The 23658-nt window shown below is 42.5% G+C and overlaps 1 protein-coding gene across 1 annotated transcript in view; it reads right to left on the bottom strand.

Moving 5' to 3' along the window:
- The window catches only part of LOC137654611 (lanC-like protein 3), a 459881-nt gene that overhangs the window by 45106 nt on the left and 391117 nt on the right, over positions 1-23658 (bottom strand). Inside the window, exon 6 of the mRNA XM_068388402.1 lies at positions 9902-10018. Within this exon, the coding sequence (XP_068244503.1) occupies positions 9902-10018 (117 nt within the window). The remainder of the gene's footprint in view (positions 1-9901; positions 10019-23658) is intronic.

The following is a 23658-nucleotide window of genomic DNA, read 5'->3' as shown; positions in this document are numbered from 1 at the left end:
AACGTTTTTAGTTTTATTCTCGTCCCCAGGCAATGTACGGTGAGAGATTGAAAACGTAGTTTTGAATGAACTAGTGTTTATTCTCTTCCCCAACCACTGAATTTTTTATCTTAAAAGATGTTTACTGTTTTTTTGCTGGTATTAATGTGCTTGCATTATACGACTGATTTCGCATTTACTACCTTTTGATGAGGGTAGAATTGCGTGCTTCAGGTAGAAATCAGTAAAAGTTTCGATTTCAGTGAAATAAGTGCAAAACAGAAAATCGTAGTGATAAAGTGATATTGCGCAAAGTGTTACAGTGTTGCGTCCGAGGGTTCGTCTGTTCGTGCCTGTCGTTCACCTAGTCCGGGACCTCTTGCAAGCTCCCAAGCCCAGGGGAGAAGTAATGTCGTACGACTTATGGGTTTGAGAGGCCTTGATCAGCGAACAGACGTTTCCCTCCATGGTATCGGGTGTATCTTACCAAGATCTCCCCTACCATAAGGCGAGAGAGACAATTTTCTCCTCGTCATCCGAAGGCTTTTCGCATAAGAAACCTGAAACAAGGTTTCGAGGCCCTTAAGCGAAAGTCAGTCCTTTCAGGACAGGTCCAGCGTCCTGGTTGCAGCCATTAGGACAGCTCTGACCCTATGCAGTCATCGGATAACTGCTCGCCGCCTAACAAAAGCGTAACACAGACTCCGAGAGTCTTTTTGTTGGCAAAGTGTTGCGGTCACAGACGTTACCCTCGTCTCTTACCGCAACCATTTCCGTTGATCCTAAATGGGTTGTACGGCAAGACATGCAGAATAAGCTTGCCTCCCTTATGGAAGACTATTCTGCCGATTAGTCCGTTGAGCCTAGCCGTTTATCTCATCGAGATCCTGGCTTTCAGCCAACCTAACGTTCCTTTGTGCGTCCTGTTGACGTTGGCGTAGCTAAGTCACGTCAGTCAGGTTGTTTAGAACCACACTCGATGCGGTCTCGTGTGGATTTTCAGCCACATTTGGACGTTAGGCCACTTGCTGATGCTCCTGTTGACGTTCAGGACGTTCGCTAACAATCGGAGTTGACTTGTTTTTACGCTGTGCGTCAACCTCCGCATTCTAGAGTTGTTTTGACTGCTCAGTCTAGGCGGTCAAAGCAGTCTCGAGTGGACGCTGTGCGTCCTCACGCACCTGTTGTTGTTGACAGTTCACAGACTGTCAAGCAGTTACATGACGTTGCGTCCTGGTCTCTTGCACCTGTTGTTGTTGACAGTTCACAGACTGTCAAGCAGTTACATGACGTTGCGTCCTGGTCCGCTACTAATGCACCAGTGCGTGTGGACTCTGCTTGTAAAGCATTGCCACCACGGTAGGTCTCTCCCTTGCTTGAGACTCAGCTATTATCGGACAAGGTTCCTTTAGATGAGGAAGTTGCTGTTCCCCCTCCTACTGATATTCCCTTGAGGACTCTGTCAGACGGAGAGGAGCCTAAAGCTGCTTAGCCCTCTATGGACTTTAAATAAATCATGCTGATTTTTAAGGATCTTTGTCCGGATCTTTTTGTAACTGCTGCTCCTCGTTCGCCTAAACGTCAGAGCTTACACTAGGCCTAGCTACTTCGAAGCCGTTGTTTTATAAGCTAGTGCTCTCTCGCTCTCCTAGAGAGCTTTACGTTTGCTAGGCGACTGGTTTTTCACCAGGAGGAGTTTGGGGGATACAGCCTTTGCTTTCCCTTCTTTTAAACTGGCTTATAGAGCGAGAGTCTGATATGACATGAGAGAAGTTCTCGGCTTGGGAGTTCCTGCCTCTGCCCAGATAGACTTCTCAAATCTCGTAGACTCTCCCTGGCGCCTGGCCAGGAGACGCTCCAAGATTTTACAGGTCAACTTCACAGCTGTTTTCGAGCCTTTGAAGTTTTGCTGTACAATTATGTCATGCATAAACAAGGCTTTCAGGGATGGCTCCAATGATCTGACAGCCACGTTCTCTGCAGGGACAAGTCCCTCAGGGATGGCTCCATGGTTTGGCAGCCATGGTCACTGCAGGAGTACGTAAGAGGCAAGTGCGCTCAATGTGTTCATTGTCAAGACAAACTTCACGATGAAGTCTACCAGGCTGTCTTGACAGCATTTATGGAAGGCGACTGGATGGTCTCTCTCGACCTTCAGGAGGCATACTTCCACATTCCTATACACCCGGATTCCCAACCATTTCTGAGGTTTGTTTACAGGAATGTGGGGTACCAGTTTCGAGCTATCGGAGATCAGAGCCTCCCTGTACTTGGACGACTGGCTTCTCTGAGCCTCTTCCAGTCATCGCTGTCTGAAGGATCTCAATTGGACTCTAGATCTGGCCAAGGAATTGGGACTCCTAGTCAATTTGGAAAAGTCACAGCTGGTCCCATCCCAAACTATTCTGTATTTAGGGATGGAGATTCACAGTCAAGTTTTTCGGGCTTTTCCGTCGGCCCCCAGAATAGATCAAGCCCTGCTCTCCATCCAGAAGATGCTGAAGAAAGAACACTGCTCAGTCAGGCTGTGGATGAGTCTGGTAGGGACGCTGTCATCCCTGGAGCAATTTGTCTCGCTAGGAAGGCTACACCTCCGTCCTCTTCAATTCCATCTGGCTTTTCACTGGAAAAAGGACAAGACGCTAGAGGCGGTCTCGATCCCGATTTCCGAAAAGATAAAGTCTTGTCTGACTTGGTGGAAGGACAATATCAGCCTACGAGAGGGTCTTCCCCTGGCAGTTCAGATACCCAACCACGTTCTCTTCTCGGACGCATCGGACTTGGGCTGGGGCGCGACGCTGGACGGTCGGGAATGCTCAGGTCTGTGGAACTCGAGTCAGAGGAGCATGCATATCAACAGCAAGGAGCTTTTGGCGGTTCATCTGGCCTTGATAAGCTTCGAGAATCTTCTTCGAGGCAAGGTGGTGGAGGTAAACTCGGACAACACCACGGCCTTGGCGTACATTTACAAACAGGAAGGTACCCACTCACTGACTTTGTACGAGGTCGCAAGGGACCTGCTCATCTGGTCAAAAGATCGAGGCATCTCCCTAGTAACGAGGTTCATCCAGGGCGACTTGAACGTCCTAGCAGATTGTCTCAGTCGGAAAGGTCAAGTAATTCCAATCGAATGGACCCTCCACAAGGATGTGTGCAAGAGACTTTGGGCGACTTGGGGTCAACCCACCATAGATCTCTTTGCAACCTCGCTGACCAAGAGGCTTCCAATCTATTGCTCTCCAGTCCCGGACCCAGCAGCAATACATATAGATGCCTTCCTCCTAGATTGGTCACATCTGGATCTTTACGCATTCCCACCATTCAAGATTGTCAACAAGGTACTGCAGAAGTTCGCCTCTCACGAAGGGACAAGGTTGACGTTAGTTGCTCCCCTCTGGCCCGCGAGAGAATGGTTCACCGAGGTACTTCGATGGTTAGTAGACGTTCCCAGAAGTCTTCCTCTAAGAGTAGACCTTCTACGTCAGCCACACGTAAAGAAGGTGCACCAAAGCCTCCACGCTCTTCGTCTGACTGCCTTCAGACTATCGAAAGACTCTCGAGAGCTAGAGGCTTTTCGAAGGAGGCAGCCAGTGCGATTGCTAGAGCAAGGAGAGCTTCTACCATTAGAGTCTACCAATCGAAGTGGGAAGTCTTCCGAGACTGGTGCAAGTCAGTTTCTGTATCCTCGACCAGTACCTCTGTAGCCCAAATAGCTGATTTTCTCTTATACCTGAGAAAAGGACGATCCCTTTCAGCTCCCACTATCAAGGGCTACAGAAGCATGTTGGCATCGGTCTTCCGGCATAGAGGCTTAGATCTTTCCAACAATAAAGATCTGCAAGACCTCCTTAAGTCTTTCGAGACCACTAAGGAGCGTCGTTTGGCTACTCCTGGGTGGAATTTAGACGTGGTCCTAAGATTCCTCATGTCAGACAGGTTTGAGCCTTTACAGTCAGCCTCCCTGAAAGATCTCACTCTTAAGACTCTTTTCCTGGTATGCTTAGCCTCAACTAAAAGAGTCAGTGAGATTCATGCCTTCAGCAAGAACATCGGATTTTCGTCAGAAAAAGCCACTTGTTCTCTGCAACTTGGTTTTCTAGCCAAAAATGAGCTACCTTCTCGTCCTTGGCCTAAATCTTTCAATATTCCCAGCTTATCGGAGATCGTAGGCAATGAACTAGAAAGAGTCTTATGCCCTGTTAGAGCTCTTAAGTTCTACTTAGCTCGTACTAAACCTTTACGAGGCCAATCTGAAGCGTTATGGTGTTCGGTTAAGAAACCATCCTTGCCTATGTCAAAGAATGCTTTGTCATGTTTTATCAGATTGTTAATACGAGAAGCTCATTCACACTTGAGTGAGGAAGACCGATCTTTGCTTAAGGTTAAGACGCACGAGGTTAGAGCTGTAGCAACTTCCGTGGCCTTTAAGCAAAATAGATCTCTGCAAAGTATCATGGACGCAACCTATTGGAGAAGCAAGTCAGTGTTCGCGTCATGTTACTTAAAAGATGTCCAGTCTCTTTACGAGAACTGCTACACACTGGGACCATTCGTAGCAGCGAGTGCAGTAGTGGGTGAGGGCTCAACCACTACAATTCCCTAATTCCATATCCTTTTAATCTGTCTCTTGAAATGTTTTAATGTTTTTATGGGTTGTCCGGAAGGCTAAGAAGCCTTTCGCATCCTGGTTGATTTGGCGGGTGGTCAAAGTCATTTCTTGAGAGCGCCCAGATTAGGGGTTTGATGAGGTCCTGTTGTATGGGTTGCAGCCCTTGATACTTCAGCTCCTGGGGGTCTGTCAGCATCCTAAGAGGATCGCGGGGCTCCGTAAGGAAGACGTACTAACAAGGCAGAGTAATCGTCTAAGTCGACTTCCTTACCAGGTACCTATTTATTTTGGTTTTGTTATATTGATAACTGTCAAAATGAAATAAAAAACTCTTAGCTTATACGATGTAAACATATTTAACTGGTCTCTACCCACCACCCTGGGTGTGAATCAGCTATTATATATTCACCGGCTAAGTTAAATATTTAAAAATGATATTTTAATTATAAAATAAATTTTTGAATATACTTACCCGGTGAATATATAAATTAAACGACCCTCCCTTCCTCCCCAATAGAGACGCAGTGGGATGAGAAGAAATTGAGTCTTTGTTTACATCGAGAGTGGTATCTGGCCGACAGTTGGAGCTGGTGGGCACACCCGCAACCTGTATAGCGATCGCTGGCGAGTTTTTACTGTTTTTTGTCTGTCGAGCAACAGAGTTGCAGCTATTATATATTCACCGGGTAAGTATATTCAAAAATTTATTTTATAATTAAAATATCATTTTTGTTGCTAAGGTATATATTTCATACCCATATAGAGACTGAATACATTTCACTTTAAAAAAATTTATATGAGGAACCCATGTTAATTTACTATACTGTCAAAAAGCAATCCTATAAAGAATGTTTCCTCTTTGCAAGTAATTCTTTTCCCATACATGTGTAAGTCAGGATAGGATTGAACACCCCTTCTGTGGCAAAAATGCATAGCCACAGTTTTTAAAGATGAAAACTTATATCCTCATTTGGCAGGCCATTCTGCTATTCGATTAATAGTTAGCTGAATCTTTCTTTTGGCAACATCAATTCCTGATGCTAGAAATGAGATCAAATAGTGGTCAACAAAAGTGTGCATGACTTCATGAGGGATTGCATAAATACTGTAATGCCATTTATGAATGCAGTAATACAAATAATGTTACACTGAGGACACTGCCTTGTGGAATACCTTCTTGATTATGAATTGCTGAAAATATATTGCCTACTCTTACTTTAAACTGGAGGTTATTCAGGAAAGATCTAACAAACATTGGAAGTTCACCTCTTAGTCCAATTTCATGAATAGTTCGAAGAATACAATGTCTCTAGGTAGTATCGTATACCTTCAAGTAAAAAAAAATGGATATGCAATTTTTTTATGGCAAGAGTTTCACTAAACTAAAACGTCAGTGGAGGATCGCAAGTCTTGGAATCCATATTGTGAGGAGCTAATAAGTACTTTCTGTTCTAAAACCCATACCAATAAAAATTTTACCATCTTTTTCATTAATTTACGTAAACAAGATGTTAATGCAATCAGGTAATAGTTGGTCATGATTTTACCATCGTTTCTAGATTTCCAAAAGGCTAAAATGATAGCAATACTCTAAATATTTGGGAATAAGCTCTTTTCAAATTCTATTGATGAGATTGAGAAAAACTAATTCAGTTTCTATGGGTAAATATCACTGAATAGGTGATAGTATCAATTCCAGGAGCTGAAACATTACATGTAGATAAGGCTGACAAAAGTTCTTTCATACTAAAAGCCAAATTACATTATTCCATTCTTACAGCCCCAAGTTGAATGGGTGACTCTCTTCTTGAATGCATCGTAGGTAATACATAGATGTAGAATTTTTTTGCAGGATTAATAAAAAAAATATCTGCAAATGCTTCACTAACATCCTCTAGATTTTGTAACATTTGACCTGTGCAATTACAGGTGATGGTAACAATATGCATTTTCCACTGATCTTCCCTATTTTTACCCAAACTTCCCTTAAATTAGTCTTCCAAATAATTTTGGAATTAAAATTTATCTAAGACTGACACTTAACCTGTTTGATTTGGCATTGAAAATTTGCTCTAGATTTCTTATAACAAAGGAAATAATAATTGCATGGAGATATCTAAAGAGGTAAGGGTTCCATTTTGTATGTGAAATTGTGTCGGTACTCCAGTATTCGAAACAGCAAGATCCTCTTCACTGAAAGAAAAAAATTAAATTACCCTTGGGAATTACAAATAATATCTCCCAATTTAGGATGTCTCATATTAAAATCTCCTAAGAGTGAAGAAGGTTTAGGAAGCGGGGGTATTGAATTATCAAGTTTTTATTTCAGGTATCGGTCAACTCATTTGGGTTGCTAATACATTGAACAGATGGTGTATGCCAGTTTTTAAAAGCATTTGTAGTATATCAGCTTTAAGATTTGTTTGTAGTTGAATCTCTTTATGGATGACATCTCATAACATCAGTAATGCACTCCCACCATGTCTACCTTCATCTTCCTGGACTTCTTTACTTGGGACATAATTTGTTTTGGCTAACATTATTTCCTTTAAGGATATGGTGATAGTTAAATTTTCCTTGATGAGTATTTTTAAATATTCATATTTAGATCTAAGCCTTGCCAATCTCATTGAAGAATCAAGAGATTCATATCCATAAGTACAAAATATGGTTCATTTTTATCTAATCATTTTACCTTTGAGGCATTTCTTGTGGAAAGAGTTCTTAATGTTGAGTCTTTATCAAAATTTCCTTGTGGTCTTCCTTCCTGTATACTTTCTCTTTTCTTATAATCTTTAAGATGACTTGACAGTTTTAGGTAACGAACCGTCTTCTATGTTGGTAATATCTGATAATGAACTTGATTCATTATTCATGATAATTTTTACTAGACTTACTACTTTTCTAATGATTGAGATTGTTTTGGATTCATTTCATTTTGTTCTTAAAGCAGGTCTGAGCTTTCTTTCAATCAGGATGGTTTTGAATAACTTTCTATTCTTTAGGTATCTGTTTTTGAGTTTTCTAAATTTTCCTGATCTGAATCTAAAATAGGATTTTCCTCTTGTGAAACTACTTTAAATATCTTTAGTATTGGAACTGGGGTTATTTTCATAAGTGCATTTTGGGAAATTTTTCTTCAGAACCAATGAAAAAGGTTGCCCTGGCCTTATCTGCTTCTCAAGAGCTCTTTTACAGGCCTCGTTAAAAGTAACCATTTCAATAGTTCTCATACCCTTGATTCCTTTCCAAAAATGAATTTTGCTAACTTTTAGAAGTTGCTGGATATGCTTCCCCACAGTGAATACAACGTGAATTTTCAGTACATACTGTGACTATTTTCAAAGTCGGCACAAATAGCTGGCTTATCATTTAATTTTTCCTTACGCTCTCGGCTTAGATGGCCATAAATTTGTCAATGGTAACATCGCATAGGTGAAGGGATGTGTTTCACCTTCAAAGCTCCAACTCCTTTTCTCTTTCTAACTATATTAACTACTCCTTTACTTTTCAGTTCATCCTCAATTTCCTTTTCATCTATTTGTAGTCATTCTGGAGCATATATTAAACCATTACCCTCGTTAAAAATGGGTGCAAAAAGCATTTCACACTATGGCCGTCTAAGGTTGAAATTTATTCTAATTTTTCATTTTGCATTGGGGAAAATGTCTACATTTAAAGACTATCATTTCCCTGGAGGACTTTTGTGTGACCTAAACATATTTATACTATCTCCATATTTGCTCTAAATACATTCATATTGCTTTACTGCCACAAGGATCACGTGACTTGGTATACGCAAAAGCCAGTAGGAAATAATAAAAAGCTTTAGTACCAAGCGCTTTCGTGCATTTTAATACACTTCTTCAGAAGAAGTGTATTAAAATGCACGAAAGCGCTTGGTACTAAAGCTTTTTATTATTTCCTACTGGCTTTTGCGTATACATTCATATGTACATGTCTTCCATTTTCCAATTCAAAAGAATTAGGATTTTTTTAGTTCACTACTTCATAATGGCCATGTAAAACTTCCGTTTTTCTATATTTTTCTGTTTTCATTATTTTCTACTCTTTCTTTCTTCTTTTAAACTTTCTTGAAGTTACTCTTTACATGACATGAGTAGGGTTCTACCATTACTATATTATAATTCGAGATAGAGTTGACAGTACCGAAATTCATGTCCATATTTTTCAGGACATCATCAAAGGGATTAGTGGTAGAGAAACAGCAAGCCAGAGTTATACACCACTTAACAAAGGATGTCAGTCCTCTTAGCCCATGTGGCTCAACATGGAAAGGGGTTTCAGTGGGGCAAGTCCACTATTAGAGAGGGGCAGACTCTCTTTAGGTGGGCATACACTGGTCAGTGGGGGTAAATACACATCCCACTGTCAACTCCAATGCCTGGCAGCACCCATTACCCACAAATATGAAAGACTTGAACAGGATCACTGGAGCCTGACTCCTAACAGACAAATTCTGCACCCAATGGGTCCTCCAGAGGGTGAGGGTTTCTAAATTTGAAGTGTATACAGAACTTGGTCAATGTTCTTACAGTGGTCATCAACTAAATCCCAATAGAGCAAGAAGAGAAAAACTGAACTAAAGAAGAAGGCTTATAGGGGCCCAGTCTTGGTTTGTTCCCTCAGACCTGGCCTTAGTGGTATGTCTGAACCTGCCAGGGTAGATAAATCACCCCACTGCCATTGCCCAGACCACCATTGATACTCTGAAGCCCCTCTACTTCAACAAAATGCTGGACCATCAGAGGGGCATTTTCACGAGCTTGCATGCTGACGTGTGACACAAGATGAATAAATATCATTTTATATTCATGAGATTACAAGATGGATCAGTGTTATCTTAAGCTTTTAATTATTATTACCCTTGCTTACAAAAATGCTGATTTCAAGGAAAAAAATATATTCATGTTTTCCAAAATAAAAATGTGGATGAATCTACCTTCGCAGTTTAGTACAGTAATTTGCAATTAAGTTTGTTTCTAATTTTCCCTTGCTTACTTGCCTCGTCTTGCTGACAGCTAAATGTACTTTTGCTTTACAGGAAGCTTAAGAATACTGTGACTGACATCTGTTACTATTTTACTGCCGATCTTAGATTTCAGTCTTCCATTTATTGGTGAAACCTCTTTCATTATATGTTGAGGACACTATCTTTCTCAAACCGTCTGCTATAGTATTTTCTTTTTTTACTCAAGGTTATACTCAACCCCATTTTCTTTTCTTTATTCATTCATTACATACATATTTAAAAAAGATAAATATAAAAAATACGTAAAAATCAGTACTCACCAGGACCCTTTTTTAGTAGACCTTTATGCCATGTGATTTCACCACATTTCAAACAAGAATCTAAATATTTCTTGTCCTTATATATCATGTAGGCTTTTGCTAAAAGATATATTGTGCCTGAAATAAGTAATTAATTAAATTTTAACATAAATCTAGAAACAATTGACTATAGCCCAATTTATTGTGATATATATAAGCAGGAATAAATATGGACAAATAGAAACAAAAATATATTCCTTATATTTAAAGCAAATTAGTAAAACCCAAATCTGACATTCTTTATACTGTAGATAAATACACTAATAAAAATATTTTACTAAATCTTTATAAAGCATATTTAATCCTCAGGACAAAACAAAACTACTAAGGATCCCCATTTTCTGTTCTAGTTTTGTATATAAAATTACCTTGAATGATATCTATAACAAAAAAATTTTCACTAATTTCTATACTCACCTGATGTAATGATGTTTATATTGCTTCTACTGAAGCTTGGTTTAATCAACATTTACCCATAAAATTTTGAAAGTTTTCCCATTTTTTCCCTTTAATAAACACATGTTCTTAGTAAAGGATTGAAACTCTCTAGCAGTAGGTGGTTAGTAGCCCATAACTGATGCGCCAATCTCTATTTGCCCATTCAGTTTCAAAGTCAAAATTATCTCTATCCTCTTGAAACCATGAGTTGGTGAGAGGAGGTGGGTATGTATAGTACATGAACATTAGGTGAGTATAGAAATAAGAAATGTTATTACTAAACTTCCATTTATTTCTAGGAACCTTCCCTGATGTTAATATTGCTGAATCCCACACTCTGCTGTAGGGTCAGTTGGGCACCAGTGAAGGAAAGAGATATGAGGATTTTAAGTAAAAGCAATATACCATGGTTAAGATTACTAGTCTGGATTACTTCCAACATACCATCTCAAAATACAGTTTGAAATATGGGACTCTAGATTGTTTATGTAAGCTACAGATATTTATAATATCAGACTATATTGTCTACAATTAATAGTTCTTGATTTAAATGATACTTTTGACTGATTCCAAATTCATTATTAAATTAAAACCCCATAGATTTATAGATAAGAGTTACAATTCAATTAAACTAAAAATTAATTAGCCAACAGCTCTGCACCCACTATGGGGCTGGGCTCAGAGCCTAGCAATCATAAGCAAACCAGGATTCTTTATGATGTCCAGTGAAAACTGAATTGGTATGCCACTGAGTTGCTACTAAAACTCTTCCCAAAGAAAGATTTCTACAAAAATTACAGGAAGTAGCAACACTATTAATAGAAAGTACACTAACTTCATTTTCAAGCCTTTCTTTGTGAGTTCCTGTAATGAAACTTGAAACTATGAATGTCAATGCATTTTTGGATAAAGCACAATTAGGAATCCTAATAAACAACTGAAACAAATTACTTTTAGTTTTATCCAAATAACAAAAAATGACATTACTGGAACAAAGAAAAATGTTTTCTGCTGAAATGCTTTCATCCATTTTCTGATCTGGGATGTGGAAATATTAAGGCAAACTTAAGGGATTTTGACGAAGGAAAAATCTATTTCTGGGGAGAGACCTGTGGCGCCCGGTGAAAAGGGGTCCTTCTAATACACTTTTCTGATAAAATCTTCCAATTATACCAGAGAAAGATAAAAGCATGGAATGCAGAGGTTACTACCCTCGCGCGAGCACCTTGTGGGTGTCGTGTATAAAGCAAAGGCGCGTGAAAGCCACTATTCACAGGCTGTCTTCCATTTAGTTAATTCCTTCGTCAAAGGGATGGGCCGATACAGAGGCACCAGCCAAGCTACCAGAGCCACGCCACCCACGCCCCGACGCGAGCGCCATCTGAACAACATCCTTCTAATTTGGACATGATGGCTTGGAAAGGAAAGGGTGGGATCGTGCAAAAGAATAGGGAAGGGTTTCACCGGGCACCACAGGTCTCTCCCCAGAAATAGATTTTTCCTTCGTCAAAATCCCTTTTCTGGGTCGACCTGTGGCGGCCGGTGAAAATGTACCAGAGAATGCCTTCCAAGCCCAATAATAATTAGTAATGAGGGGAGAGAAAAAACACCATGTAAGGAAAACCATATATTATATTAAGGTAAGTAAGCATGAATCATAAACTAGTCACAGGACATAGTGAGCGTAAGGCTAAACAAACATGATAACAAGGAAGTCTCCGAGTATCAGAGCACAACAAGCAACAAAACTGACATGGCTAAGAATATCCCAACACTAAATTACGGTAAACACATTAAAAGTTAAAATCATCTTAACCTAATATGTAATAAACTAGGGCTAACGAACCACCAAGGAAGTGGCATCGTGGTGCGAGTGGCGGGTAGGAGGGAGAAGAAAAGAGATGGATGAAAGGAAGAACAAGAGATCACTGGGGAGAGATACGGCTCCCAGCTGCAACCGTTGGGTATTTAAGGGCCTGTAAGTTCTTTAGATAGCGGCGTTTGAAGACCATAGGAGATTTCCAACCCGAGTACTTTTTAAGGTCATCAAAATCCATATTTTGGAAATAATTGATGGAGGTAGCTACCGGATATCATGAGCATGGGGAAATGATCCCGGATTGGCTTGTTTAATGAAGTATAGGATCTGTTGCCTAATACCTTGAATGGAAATGGTACCTCCTTGTTCTCTGATAAACAAGGGGCCAGACGATCGGGTAGCAGTCCTAGCTAAAAAGGCCCTGAGAGTAGTGACTGGACATAGAGAAGTATCTTGGAGAAGAGGAATAATCTTCCAAGGGGACCACCTATTTTGGGGGTCCTTATTTTTAGCTGTGGAGAAAGAAGTACTTCACCTGAGGGGAGGAAATCGATGTTTTCCGAGTTTCGTGAGGGAGCTGCTAGTTCTGAGATTCTAGCCCCCGAGGCCAAAGCTGTTAGAAATAAAGTCTTCCTAAGAAGAGTGATATAGGAGCAGGATTCGTTGTCCGTGTCTGATGCAAGTCTGAGGACATCATTCAGAGACCAAGAGACCTTTTGTGGGCGAACCGAAGGTCAAAGCCTAGCACATGCTTTTGGAATAGATGAGAAATAAGAATCCACCAGGTTAATGTTAAACCCAACCAGGAAGACCTTCTTCAAAGCTGACTTAATGGTGGTTATAGTGCTAGCTGCTAGGCCTTTGTCAAATATGGACCTAAAGAAGGAGATGGCTAAATTAGGATTCATAACAGTATGGTCTGAATTCTTTAAGAAATCTGCTAGTTTCTTAACTGCCGAATCATACTGGCGAATCGTAGAGTCCCTTTTGTCTGATTCTATAAAGAGGACGTTATCCGGGTCGATGTTCGCATCCTTTCGAGCCGCAAACTTCATGAAATCCACAAAGTTAGGGTTTTGGCTATCCTTGAGGAATCTGACACAGTCCAAGTTTGGACCACTTGGGTCAGTTTGGGGAATGGGATCCGGAAGGGACGGAGCTTCAACTCGAGGAGGAGAGGAAACCAACTGCTCTTTGGCCAGTGAGGTGCTACTAAGGCCACTGCCCCGTGGAAGGAGCGGAGTTTGTGTAAGACTTTCAGTAGAAGATTCACTGGTGGGAATAAGTAGATCTTCTGCCAATGGTTCCAATCCAGGGTTAATGCGTCCATGGCATAAGCCTGAGGGTCCAGGTTCGGGGTCACATAACAGGGGAGTTTGTGATTGAGTTGGGTCGCGAATAGATCTACCTGGAGACCTGGAACCAGCCTGAGTATCCACCGGAAGGAGTGCATGTCTAGGGACCATTCTGATTCCAGTGGTTTTGTCCTGGATAATGAGTCTGCTATCACATTCTGGACTCCTGCTAGGTGAGTTGCTGACAGGAACCAGTTTTTGTCGGCTGCCAAGGCGAAGATAGTGACCAGGATCTGATTCAGGTTGGGTGACTTGGATCCCCCTCTGTTGAGGCAGTGAACTACTGCTGTGCTGTCTGAGACCACTCTGATGTGGGTCGACCTCGGAGGAGAGATTCTCTTCAGGGTCAAGAACACTGCCATGGCTTCGAGAACATTGATATGGAACTGCTTCATGGCGGGCGACCAAGAGCCCTGAAACATCTGATGTTGGGAGTAACCCCCCCCCTTCCACTCAGAGACGCGTCGGTATGAATTGTCACTTGTGGAGAGGGGAACTGTAGAGGAACCGATTTGGAGAGGTTCCTCCGTTCGGACCATGGTCGTAGTCTCATTTTTAAGACAAGAGGGGATCTTCGAGATCTTGTCTCTCAAAGGTACTGTCGCTCTCTTTCTCCAAACTCGATTGATGTCTTTGAGTTTGGCTTTTAATAGGAGATCGGTCAGTGAGGCAAATTGGAGAAGGTCGAGGATGCGTTCTAGAGCCCTTCTGGACACCTGTTTGTGCTTGAGAAAGTTCCTGACCTTGGAAGCTATCTCCCTTACCTTCTTGGGAGGAAGGGAGAGCCTGTGCTTTGAAAGGTCCCACCGGATGCCTAACCATTCGAAGTGGCCTGATGGTTGTAGGCGAGACTTTCGGAGATTGACTTGGAATCCCAGTTTGGCGAGAAAGTGAATTACCTTCGACGTAGCTCTGTTGCATTCCTGGGTCGACTGGGCCCAAATGAGCCAATCGTCCAGATAGGCGATGATCTGTATCCCTTGGTTTCTGAGTTGTTCAAGCACCGTCTCTCCCAGTTTCGTGAATATCCTGGGGGCAATGCTGAGACCGAAGGGCATGACCTTGAATGCAAAGGCTTTCTTGCCGAGACGGAAGCCTAGGTAAGGAGAGAAGTTTCGAGCTACTGGGACATGATAATAGGCGTTGGTAAGATTGATAGATGTGGTGACGGCCCCACGGGGAAGTAAGGTTCGTACCTGAGAGATAGTCAGCATACAGAACTTGTCGCAGAGGATGTAAGAGTTTAGTTTCGACAAGTCCAGAACTATCCTCAACACCGACGAGTCTTTCTTCGGGACTGTAAACAGGCAGCCTTGGAATTTCAGGGATCGAACCCGTTTGATCGCTTTCTTCTTGAGTAACTCTGTAGTGTACTCTTCCAGGATGGGAGTGGGTCTCTGGAGGAAGGTCACTGGTGGAGGAGGAGATCCCTGTGACCATTTCCACCCCAAGCCCTTGGATATTATGCTGTGAGCCCATGGACTGAAGGCCCAATGGTCTCGGAAGTGATAAAGTCTCCCCCCTACCGGTAAGACATCATTGGGAGGGAGTGAACCTAGGTCCCCTCCCTCCACGAGCACCCCTTGCTTTAGGTCCGCCTCGCTGACGGAACTGTCCTCTACCTCTGAAGCTTCCTCTCTGGTGTCCACGAAAGGAACCGGAGGATTCGTAGGTAGGGTTGTATGCAGGAGAGGACATCCAAGTGGGGTTGGGCTGTGTACCAGGGGGAGCAGTGAGGTAGACTACTTGCTGAGGGAGAGCCGGTTGTTGAGAAGTCGAAGCAGAGGAAGACTGTGTTGACGAGTTACCCCGGACCGTCTTGTAAGGAGTAAATCTTTGCTTCTTCTTGAAGAACGTCTGTTTCTGGGATTCGATCCTTCTTTTGGTCGAGAGAACCCACCTTACTTGCAAATTTTGGTTTGCCCTCGCCGCGTCCTGAAGAACCTTATCAACTTCGTTCTGAGGGAAGAGGTTCTTACCCCAGCAGGAGGACGCTATCAGCCTGTTCGGTTCATGTCTGATGGAGGCCTCAGACAGAACGAACTTCCTGCAACTAACTCGAGCCGACCAGAAGTCATGGAGGTCTATTTGGTAGGACAGCAGCAGGTTCTTTGTGACGACTCTGAACAATGTTTCCTCTGGGTAAACCGATGCTAGGGACTCTATGGAGGTGATGGAGTGGAGGGACCTAGCTAGTCTATTACGGGTCTCGAACTCAGTTTTGAGAAGACTCTCTAGTAATCTGGGGAGCTTCTCAGAGAAAAGATTAGAGGCACAGTCCGGGTCTAGCTTCCCCACTGTGAAGGTAGAAGACACGTCGTCCCAGGTTGCAGAGGTACCCGGAATAAGCAATGAGGTGGGGTCCGTTTCCTTGAGAGCCGGCATGGAAGAGCCTTCCTTGATGGCCTGTACTGTCAGCTCTGTGATTTTGTCTATGAGCGGCAAAGAGGTGGAGGCCGCCGTCGTAAAAATAGTGTAGGCACCTTTGTGTGGGGTGAGCTTGGAGTTAATACACCCCCACTCTGATAGAGTTCTGGCCCAGATAGCCTGGGCCTGCTCTTTCGGAAATATCACTGTTTCCTTCGGTACCTTGTCCATTCGGACCAATACATGCTCCTTTAAACGTACGAAGCCATTGAATGGGAATTCTAGCCCCGGGGGGTAGAACTCCAGGTCCTCTATAGGGCGGGTGCCTATGCCCTCTAGAGTTAGGGAACCATCTAAGAATGGGGCATGCAAGGCAAACCGCCAAGGATTGTTTTTATCGAAGGGAGGTAGCTTCGATGCGTCTGGGGCTGAAGGAGGAGGAATCTGAGTTCCGGAGCGGATCAGAGAAGCCACCATATCCTTAATCTCTGTCATCGCCCCAGACTGATGTTGAATTTGTTCTCTGACGATATCCCTGACCAGTTCGACGGGGAAGAAGGGTACCTGAAAGCCACCCGTTGGTGGTGTCTTGGATTTGGTAGACTTGGACTTCTTAGGAGTCGCGGTTTTACGTGGAGCAATATGAACATCAGGAGCCGTCGAGGGTCCGGGGACCGGTGACGTTGATACTGGCAAAGCTGAAGACTTATAAGTACGTAGCGGCTTCACCTTGGGTCGTACGGGGACAGAGGGATCCAGAGGAGAAGCCTTAGGCTTATCAAAACCGAGAAAGGAAGAGGTAGAAGGAGGAGTAGGAGAGAAAAGGGTTTCCACCAACTCGGCACCACTTACCTGCTCGTCCATGGGTTCTACGTCTATATCTAGATCTGCCACATCCAGCGGTAAGAGGGGTTCGTCCTCCGCAAAAATGGTTGCTCTGACTTCTTCAATTAAGGGGGCAGCAACTTCCGGAGAGACTGCTGCAGTTGTCGAGCCTGGGAAGAGACGGGAGGCCATGTCTCCATCGAGGAGATAGGGTGCGCCAGACGGGGCATTCCTGCCGAAGCCCGACACCCAAGGACGAAGAGCAGCCCTTGCTGACCGAAGAGAGTCATCATCGGCCTGAAAGATTTGTAGTGATTAGTGATGCAGGAGAGGGATCGCTCTCCGAAATATACCATGTATGTAATATTAATGGACAAATTAATGTCTGCAAAAGATAAACAAGGAACAAAAGGAAAACCCACTTACATCATCGTTCAGGAGTATTGAGGACAACTCGTAACAGAGCGAGCACAAATCCGGGAACCAAACCATATAAGAGGCTTGTCCCGGTTCCCGGATAAAGGAGATGGCGCAATGCGCGTGTGACCGACAGAGGTCATGCCCAACGGGGTCGTTGAACGAGGCAGGGCATCCTTGGGCAGTACAACGGACCTTCTGTAAAAGAAAGGAGACATAAGTCTGGATGTTCCTAGAGACTCTGGTAAGGGATTAAAAATCTACTAACAGAGCTTAGTGTAATGCAACCTGCGTGCTTAAGGGAATTCAGTGAGTGAGAGCCGGAGCTCCATATTAAAATACATTAAATATATAAGTTCCTGCACCGGAGTGAGCCGGAGCAATGGCAATGGGACTGTATCATTATACAAGGGATAATAATGAAACAAGAATAAATAATCTAAAGCAATCTGCCGAACCTCTGAGGGTCGGGGAAGCAGTGACAGGCCCGTAAAATAAATATAAAACACAAGCCATAGCTAAAGGCTAAGGCTAATATAATAGTTAAGCGTATTGGCGATCTCCGGTGAAGCCGGAGGTCAATGAAAGGTCCTGAATAATTCAATTGTGAATAATAATTCAATTGTGAAATTTATAAAACACAAGCCGTAGCTAAAGGCCAAGGCTAATAATTGTTAAGCGTATTGGGCCACCGGAGGGTCGTATCTAAACAATATGAAGGCCGTCCCAGAGGGTTGTATTTAAACAATATATAACAATAGTTCCAAACTCATTGAGAATCCCTCATGGCGGAGTAGAACTCAAGGCGGAGTGGAAAAATGTTCAGAACTACTCCCAAGCCGTAACGGGGAGAGGACGGAACTCGGGACCTATTAGATAACGCTAACTATTGAATAGTAACCATAAACTAAATAACTCGTAAGCTATCATACACCCGTAGAGGGAGAGGTGGGGGAGGGAGAACTCGTTGAACGCACGAAACGGAAAACGGGAAATCCGCTCACCCACCTGAGGTTAAGAAAGGAAACGAGAGAAAGGGGTAACTCGTGACTGAGAACAGAAAACTGGAACCCCAATCTCTCGCTCCCGTGGTTACAAAAACAGGACCTAATAAGCACACAACACTATATAAGCGTATAATAATAAAATTGTAACATCAAATACAAGACTACGAACGAAGAATAACGTCTGCTAAAACCTAAATTAAAGGGAAAAAGTCGACTGACGAACGCCTCGGGGGGCGGGTACTAAACTATAATAAAGCTAGAACGTTATTCTTGTTCGCAGATTGGACTTGCTAGCAAAAAGTACCATGGGAATTAATAACGATAATAATAATGATGGTTCAAAAAGGCATAAGGCCAGGGACTTAACCAAGAACCTAAGTGACAGAGTACCAAACGGGCAAGACTAAGATGAACTCCCAGCAAGACAAGGGAAAAAACAATGGCCGCCGAGGACGCGGACGGGCCCAGACGGTAGTGATAAAACAGACTATACTGAGTAGATGACAAAAGCCCGGTACTACAAAAAGCTGTCAAAACAAACTATGGTACTTAACATTGGAATGAGTGAAGATGAAGCTACGGTCATGACGAAATAAATCCACAAGAGTGAAAAAAGCCGAGAGCACAACAATATACACACACTCTAGCAAGTCCAAATTAGAAGGATGTTGTTCAGATGGCGCTCGCGTCGGGGCGTGGGTGGCGTGGCTCTGGTAGCTTGGCTGGTGCCTCTGTATCGGCCCATCCCTTTGACGAAGGAATTAACTAAATGGAAGACAGCCTGTGAATAGTGGCTTTCACGCGCCTTTGCTTTATACACGACACCCACAAGGTGCTCGCGCGAGGGTAGTAACCTCTGCATTCCATGCTTTTATCTTTCTCTGGTATAATTGGAAGATTTTATCAGAAAAGTGTATTAGAAGGACCCCTTTTCACCGGGCGCCACAGGTCGACCCAGAAATCTAAGAAATATATACATATGACCTTGCAAAAAATGCAACAAAAGATCTGTCTTCAAAGTTCCCTTCACTAAGGTCCCAAAAACATCCGACCAAAAATCTAATAAAATCTTCCCTGAGAAAAATCTTTTATTTTTAAATTTTTGTACTAAACATTTCAGTGCTACTTACAAGCACCTTTATCAGCTGCATGGACCGATTATTTCCATTCTATCAGCAAGTACAGTAGTCTTTAAGAAATCAATAAAAACATAAAATTGGATTGCATTTTAATCTAAACACACCATCAACATTCCTCCTACTTTTTGGGTCAGTTATGCACATTTCAAAGAAAAACAGCCCGATGAATTTAAAGCATATACGAGAAATAATCGGTGATAAACTTTTCAATCTTTATATATATTTGAGTTTATTCTTACACTTCTAACTCATCAATATGTGGAGAATTTAAGCATGATGTCCACTTGCACTCTCCACATATGGTTAGTCCATACTTGCGACAAGGATAAACTCTTATATTGCACCCTCTACTACAGCGGCATCCTATGAGTTTAAGAAGTGAGTTGGGGGCGGGAGCTTTGACTGTTAAAACTGGTATGAGTTTACTATCTTGCAAGGTCCATTCCCATTTAGTAGGATCCATACTGCTTATGTTCTTTGTAATAGATAAAATGAGATTATTGTGTTTTCTAAGTATTATACTACTGTATTACAGTATATATCTATAAGAGCAACATAATGCAAGTCAATATAAAATGAATGATTATTTGAATTGCATAGTGGACATGGCCCACCACAATGTTTACCTTTTCACTCTTGCATCAGATAGAGAACTTTTAGACCATGAAATTTCACGGCAGCTGATGTTGGAGGCAGACTGTTCACTTGAACAGAAACAAAGTTAGATGCAGATTTTGCACAGAACTTTCTGGGTCTAAGCAAGTCGAGTCTCCTGCTTTGATTATGTCTGCCTTTTGAGATTCTCCATCTTGAAAGACTTTTGCACAGTCTGCATGATGGAGTTTTAATTATCTTCTGACTTCTAGCCTTACAATCCTCCTCTGACATCATAATCTGCAACGCTTTCCAGTATAATGATTGATCGAATGTAATTATTGGGGAAAGCTGGTATCTTTGAGCCTGGGTCACTACAAAACTGAGTGTTGTGCTAATAGGTGAGGGAACATTAGGGGGGCAAGTCTATCATAGGTAGAAATGGGATTGAGGATTTCTTGTGGTGGTGACCTTTATGGATCATCTGCACCATACCATTTCAGTTTGGGTGAGATACCTCCAATGACAAAGATGTTTTTCATAACATGTTAGAACATGATGTTGGATCAGGGATATACAAGTCATTTCCCTTCTCAAAGTTCATCTTGGCTAGTCCTGTAAGCAGCTTCATATTATTACATGAAGCCTCTTATCTTTGCATCAGTAATGCTCTGCAGTGATGATCTGCTCATTAGTGATATTCTCTTTAGGTACAAGTGGTTGGGTATGGCTGCCCCCTGATGTTGAGGCAACAATAATCCCCATATCATGAAAGGTACCAGTGTGGACCATGGTACAAGTGCTATGGTCTATCTATGTTATCAGCACTTGTGTTGTATGAATTGACATGGTAGAAAACTGATAAAGATCAGTCCCATGGCCAACTGCTGCACTCCTGACAATTTTCTTGACTTCTACATATGAGGAACAATAGCCCTGTTTTTACAATGTATTATTCAGCAATCTAGAGCCAAAATGATGGTGTATCTGTATTCCAAGCCCAAATCCCAGTGGAATTAGTTTGGAATTAGTAAGGTAAGAGCTCCATTTGGGAAGTTTGATCATGTTAGTAATCAAGACTGATTGATTATTAAATATTTGACATCATAACGGCAAAGGTAACGGATGCTAACAAAATTAGTAAACAATAATTATAGATTCCTTATGTAACAATGTATAAATCTTATTAAATAAATTAGCTTCCACAAGAAACTTGAAAAGGCAATCCAGAATATTTGATAGCATGTAAATGCCACTACTAGCCTTACAATTATGAAAATGGTGCAAACTCTCAGTCAAGACATGAACACCTAATCAATATGTACTTAACCCTTTTACCCCCAAAGGATGTACTGGTACGTTTCACAAAACCCATCCCTTTACCCCCATGGACGTACCAGTACGTCCTTGCAAAAAAATGCTATAAAAGGGATTTTGACGTAGGAAAAATCTATTTCTGGGCGAGGGACCTGTGCCGCCCAGTGAATAAGCTCCTATTAGCACTTATTCTTAGGTAATTTACTGCTAAATATACCAGAGAAAAAATGTGAAGGAGTGCTAGGATAACTAGCTCGCTCACCTAATGGTGTCGGTATGGAATTGGGCGTATAATCCAGAGGTCCCGCACTATTTAGATTCATCCACGACAAAGACCCCAATAGAGGAGAGCCGTTCAACCTCACTCGGCACCACCAACTCTGCATCGGCTCAGAACCCAACTCCTTAGCACCCAAAGTTTGGGGACACCAAGGGAGAGGAGCTGGGAGGGTTCACTGGGCGGCACAGGTCCCTCGCCCAGAAATAGATTTTTCCTACGTCAAAATCCCTTTTCTGGGCTTGAACCTGTGCCGGCCAGTGAATATATACAAGAGAAATGTCACCAAACTTGCAAAATAAAGGAAAAAACATAAACATAAGGGAAACACAAGTTACTTTAATCAGAGATGAGTGCCAAAAACAGCTATAAGGGTACCTTAAAAAGAACATAAATCCACTTGGTAGAACAATTGACAAAAAAGGTAAGGTATAATAATGCCGTGAGTGATGATATATACAGATACTCAGGAGTCAAAAATTTACAAATAGAGTAATAGTAATCAGGTGCGAAACCAACGAATACAAATAGGGTATAAATGAGGCAGGTAAGGGGGAGAGATAAAATGACAAGGAATTAACATGTGAGTTACCTGGGGGTAACTACGCTCCCTGCAGCTACTGTAGGAAATTTAAGGGCTTCCAAATGTTTAAGATAGTGTTTTTTGAACACTGACGGTGACTTCCACCCTGTATACCTAGAAAGATCCGTAAAATTCATGTGGTGAAAAAAGTTCACCGAAGTAGCAACTGCTCTAATATCATGTGCCAGAGGAAAAGAGTCAGGGCTAGCTTGTTTAATAAAATACAAAATTTGTTGCCTGATCCCTTTAATGGTAATGGTACCGCCTTGATCTCTAACGAATAGAGGCCCGGAGGAGTTAGAGGAGGTCCGGGATAAATAAGACTTAAGAGTTGTAACAGGGCACAGAGACGGATCTTGCGTGAGGGGAACAATTTTCCAGGAGGACCATCTGTTCTGAGGGTCTTCGTTCTTAGCTAAAAAGAATTTGTTAGGTGAAAGAAGGACCTCTCCCGAAGGAAGGAACTCAATATGACCCGGGTCTCTTGACAAAGCTGCCAGTTCAGAAATTCTTGCCCCGGAAGCCAAACTCACAAGGAAAAGTGTTTTCCTGAGAAGGGGAATATAATCACAAGAACTGTTAATGGTATCAGAAGCCAATTTGAGCACATCATTAAGGAACCAGGTAACCGGGGTAGGACGAGTAACCGGTTTCAGTCTGGCACAGGCTTTCGGAATTGAAGCTAACAAAGAGTCGGTTAAGTCTATGTTAAAACCCACTAGGAAGATCTTTTTCAAAGCAGATTTAATAGTGGTGATAGTATTGGCAGCCAGACCTGATTCTAATAAAGTTCTAAAGAAAGTGACTGTAAGGTTCAAGTTCATACAGTGTACGTCTGAGTCTATCAGAAATTTAGCCAACTTTTTAACCGCAGAATCATATTGGCGGATGGTGGAATCCCGTTTATCTGATTCTAGGAACAGGGTGTTTTGAGGATCGATATTGGCACCATGCATGGCCGCAAACTTCATGAAGTCCATAAAGTTAGGGCGCTCTGAATGTTTGAGAAAGCGTACACAACGCGTGTTTGTACTATCTGAGACAGAACCGGATTGGGTATCGGGTGAGGATGTAGTCTCAACTCTCGCAGGAGAGGGTACCAATTGCTCTTGGGCCAGTTGGGTGCGACCAAGGCTACTCGTCCCTTGAAGGATCTGTTTGTCTAGGACTTTCAGTAAAAGATTCACCGGGGGAAAGAGATAAATCCTTTCCCAGATGTCCCAATTCTGTGACATGGCGTCTGTGGCGTAGGCCTGAGGGTCTAGATTGGGAGCCACATATACTCTCAATTTGTGGTTGGACTCCGTGGCGAAGAGGTCCACTTGGAGACCCGGAACCCGAGAGAGAATCCACCGGAATGACTTTAGATCGAGTGACCATTCTGATTCTAGAGGGGAGGTCCGGGACAAGGCGTCTGCAACTACGTTCCGGACTCCCGCCAGGTGGACAGCTGAAAGATGCCAACGGTTCGAGGCTGCTAGGGAGAATATGGCTACTAGAACATGGTTCAGAGGCCCTGATTTTGATCCGCCTCTGTTGAGGCAGCGGACCACCACTTCGCTGTCGAGAACCAGACGAAG

This window comes from Palaemon carinicauda, chromosome 15 (genome assembly GCF_036898095.1).
Source record: "Palaemon carinicauda isolate YSFRI2023 chromosome 15, ASM3689809v2, whole genome shotgun sequence".
Taxonomy (NCBI): Eukaryota; Metazoa; Arthropoda; class Malacostraca; order Decapoda; family Palaemonidae; genus Palaemon; species Palaemon carinicauda.
Note: the sequence above shows the minus strand (reverse complement) of the source record. Positions and strands in the feature narration are given on the sequence as shown.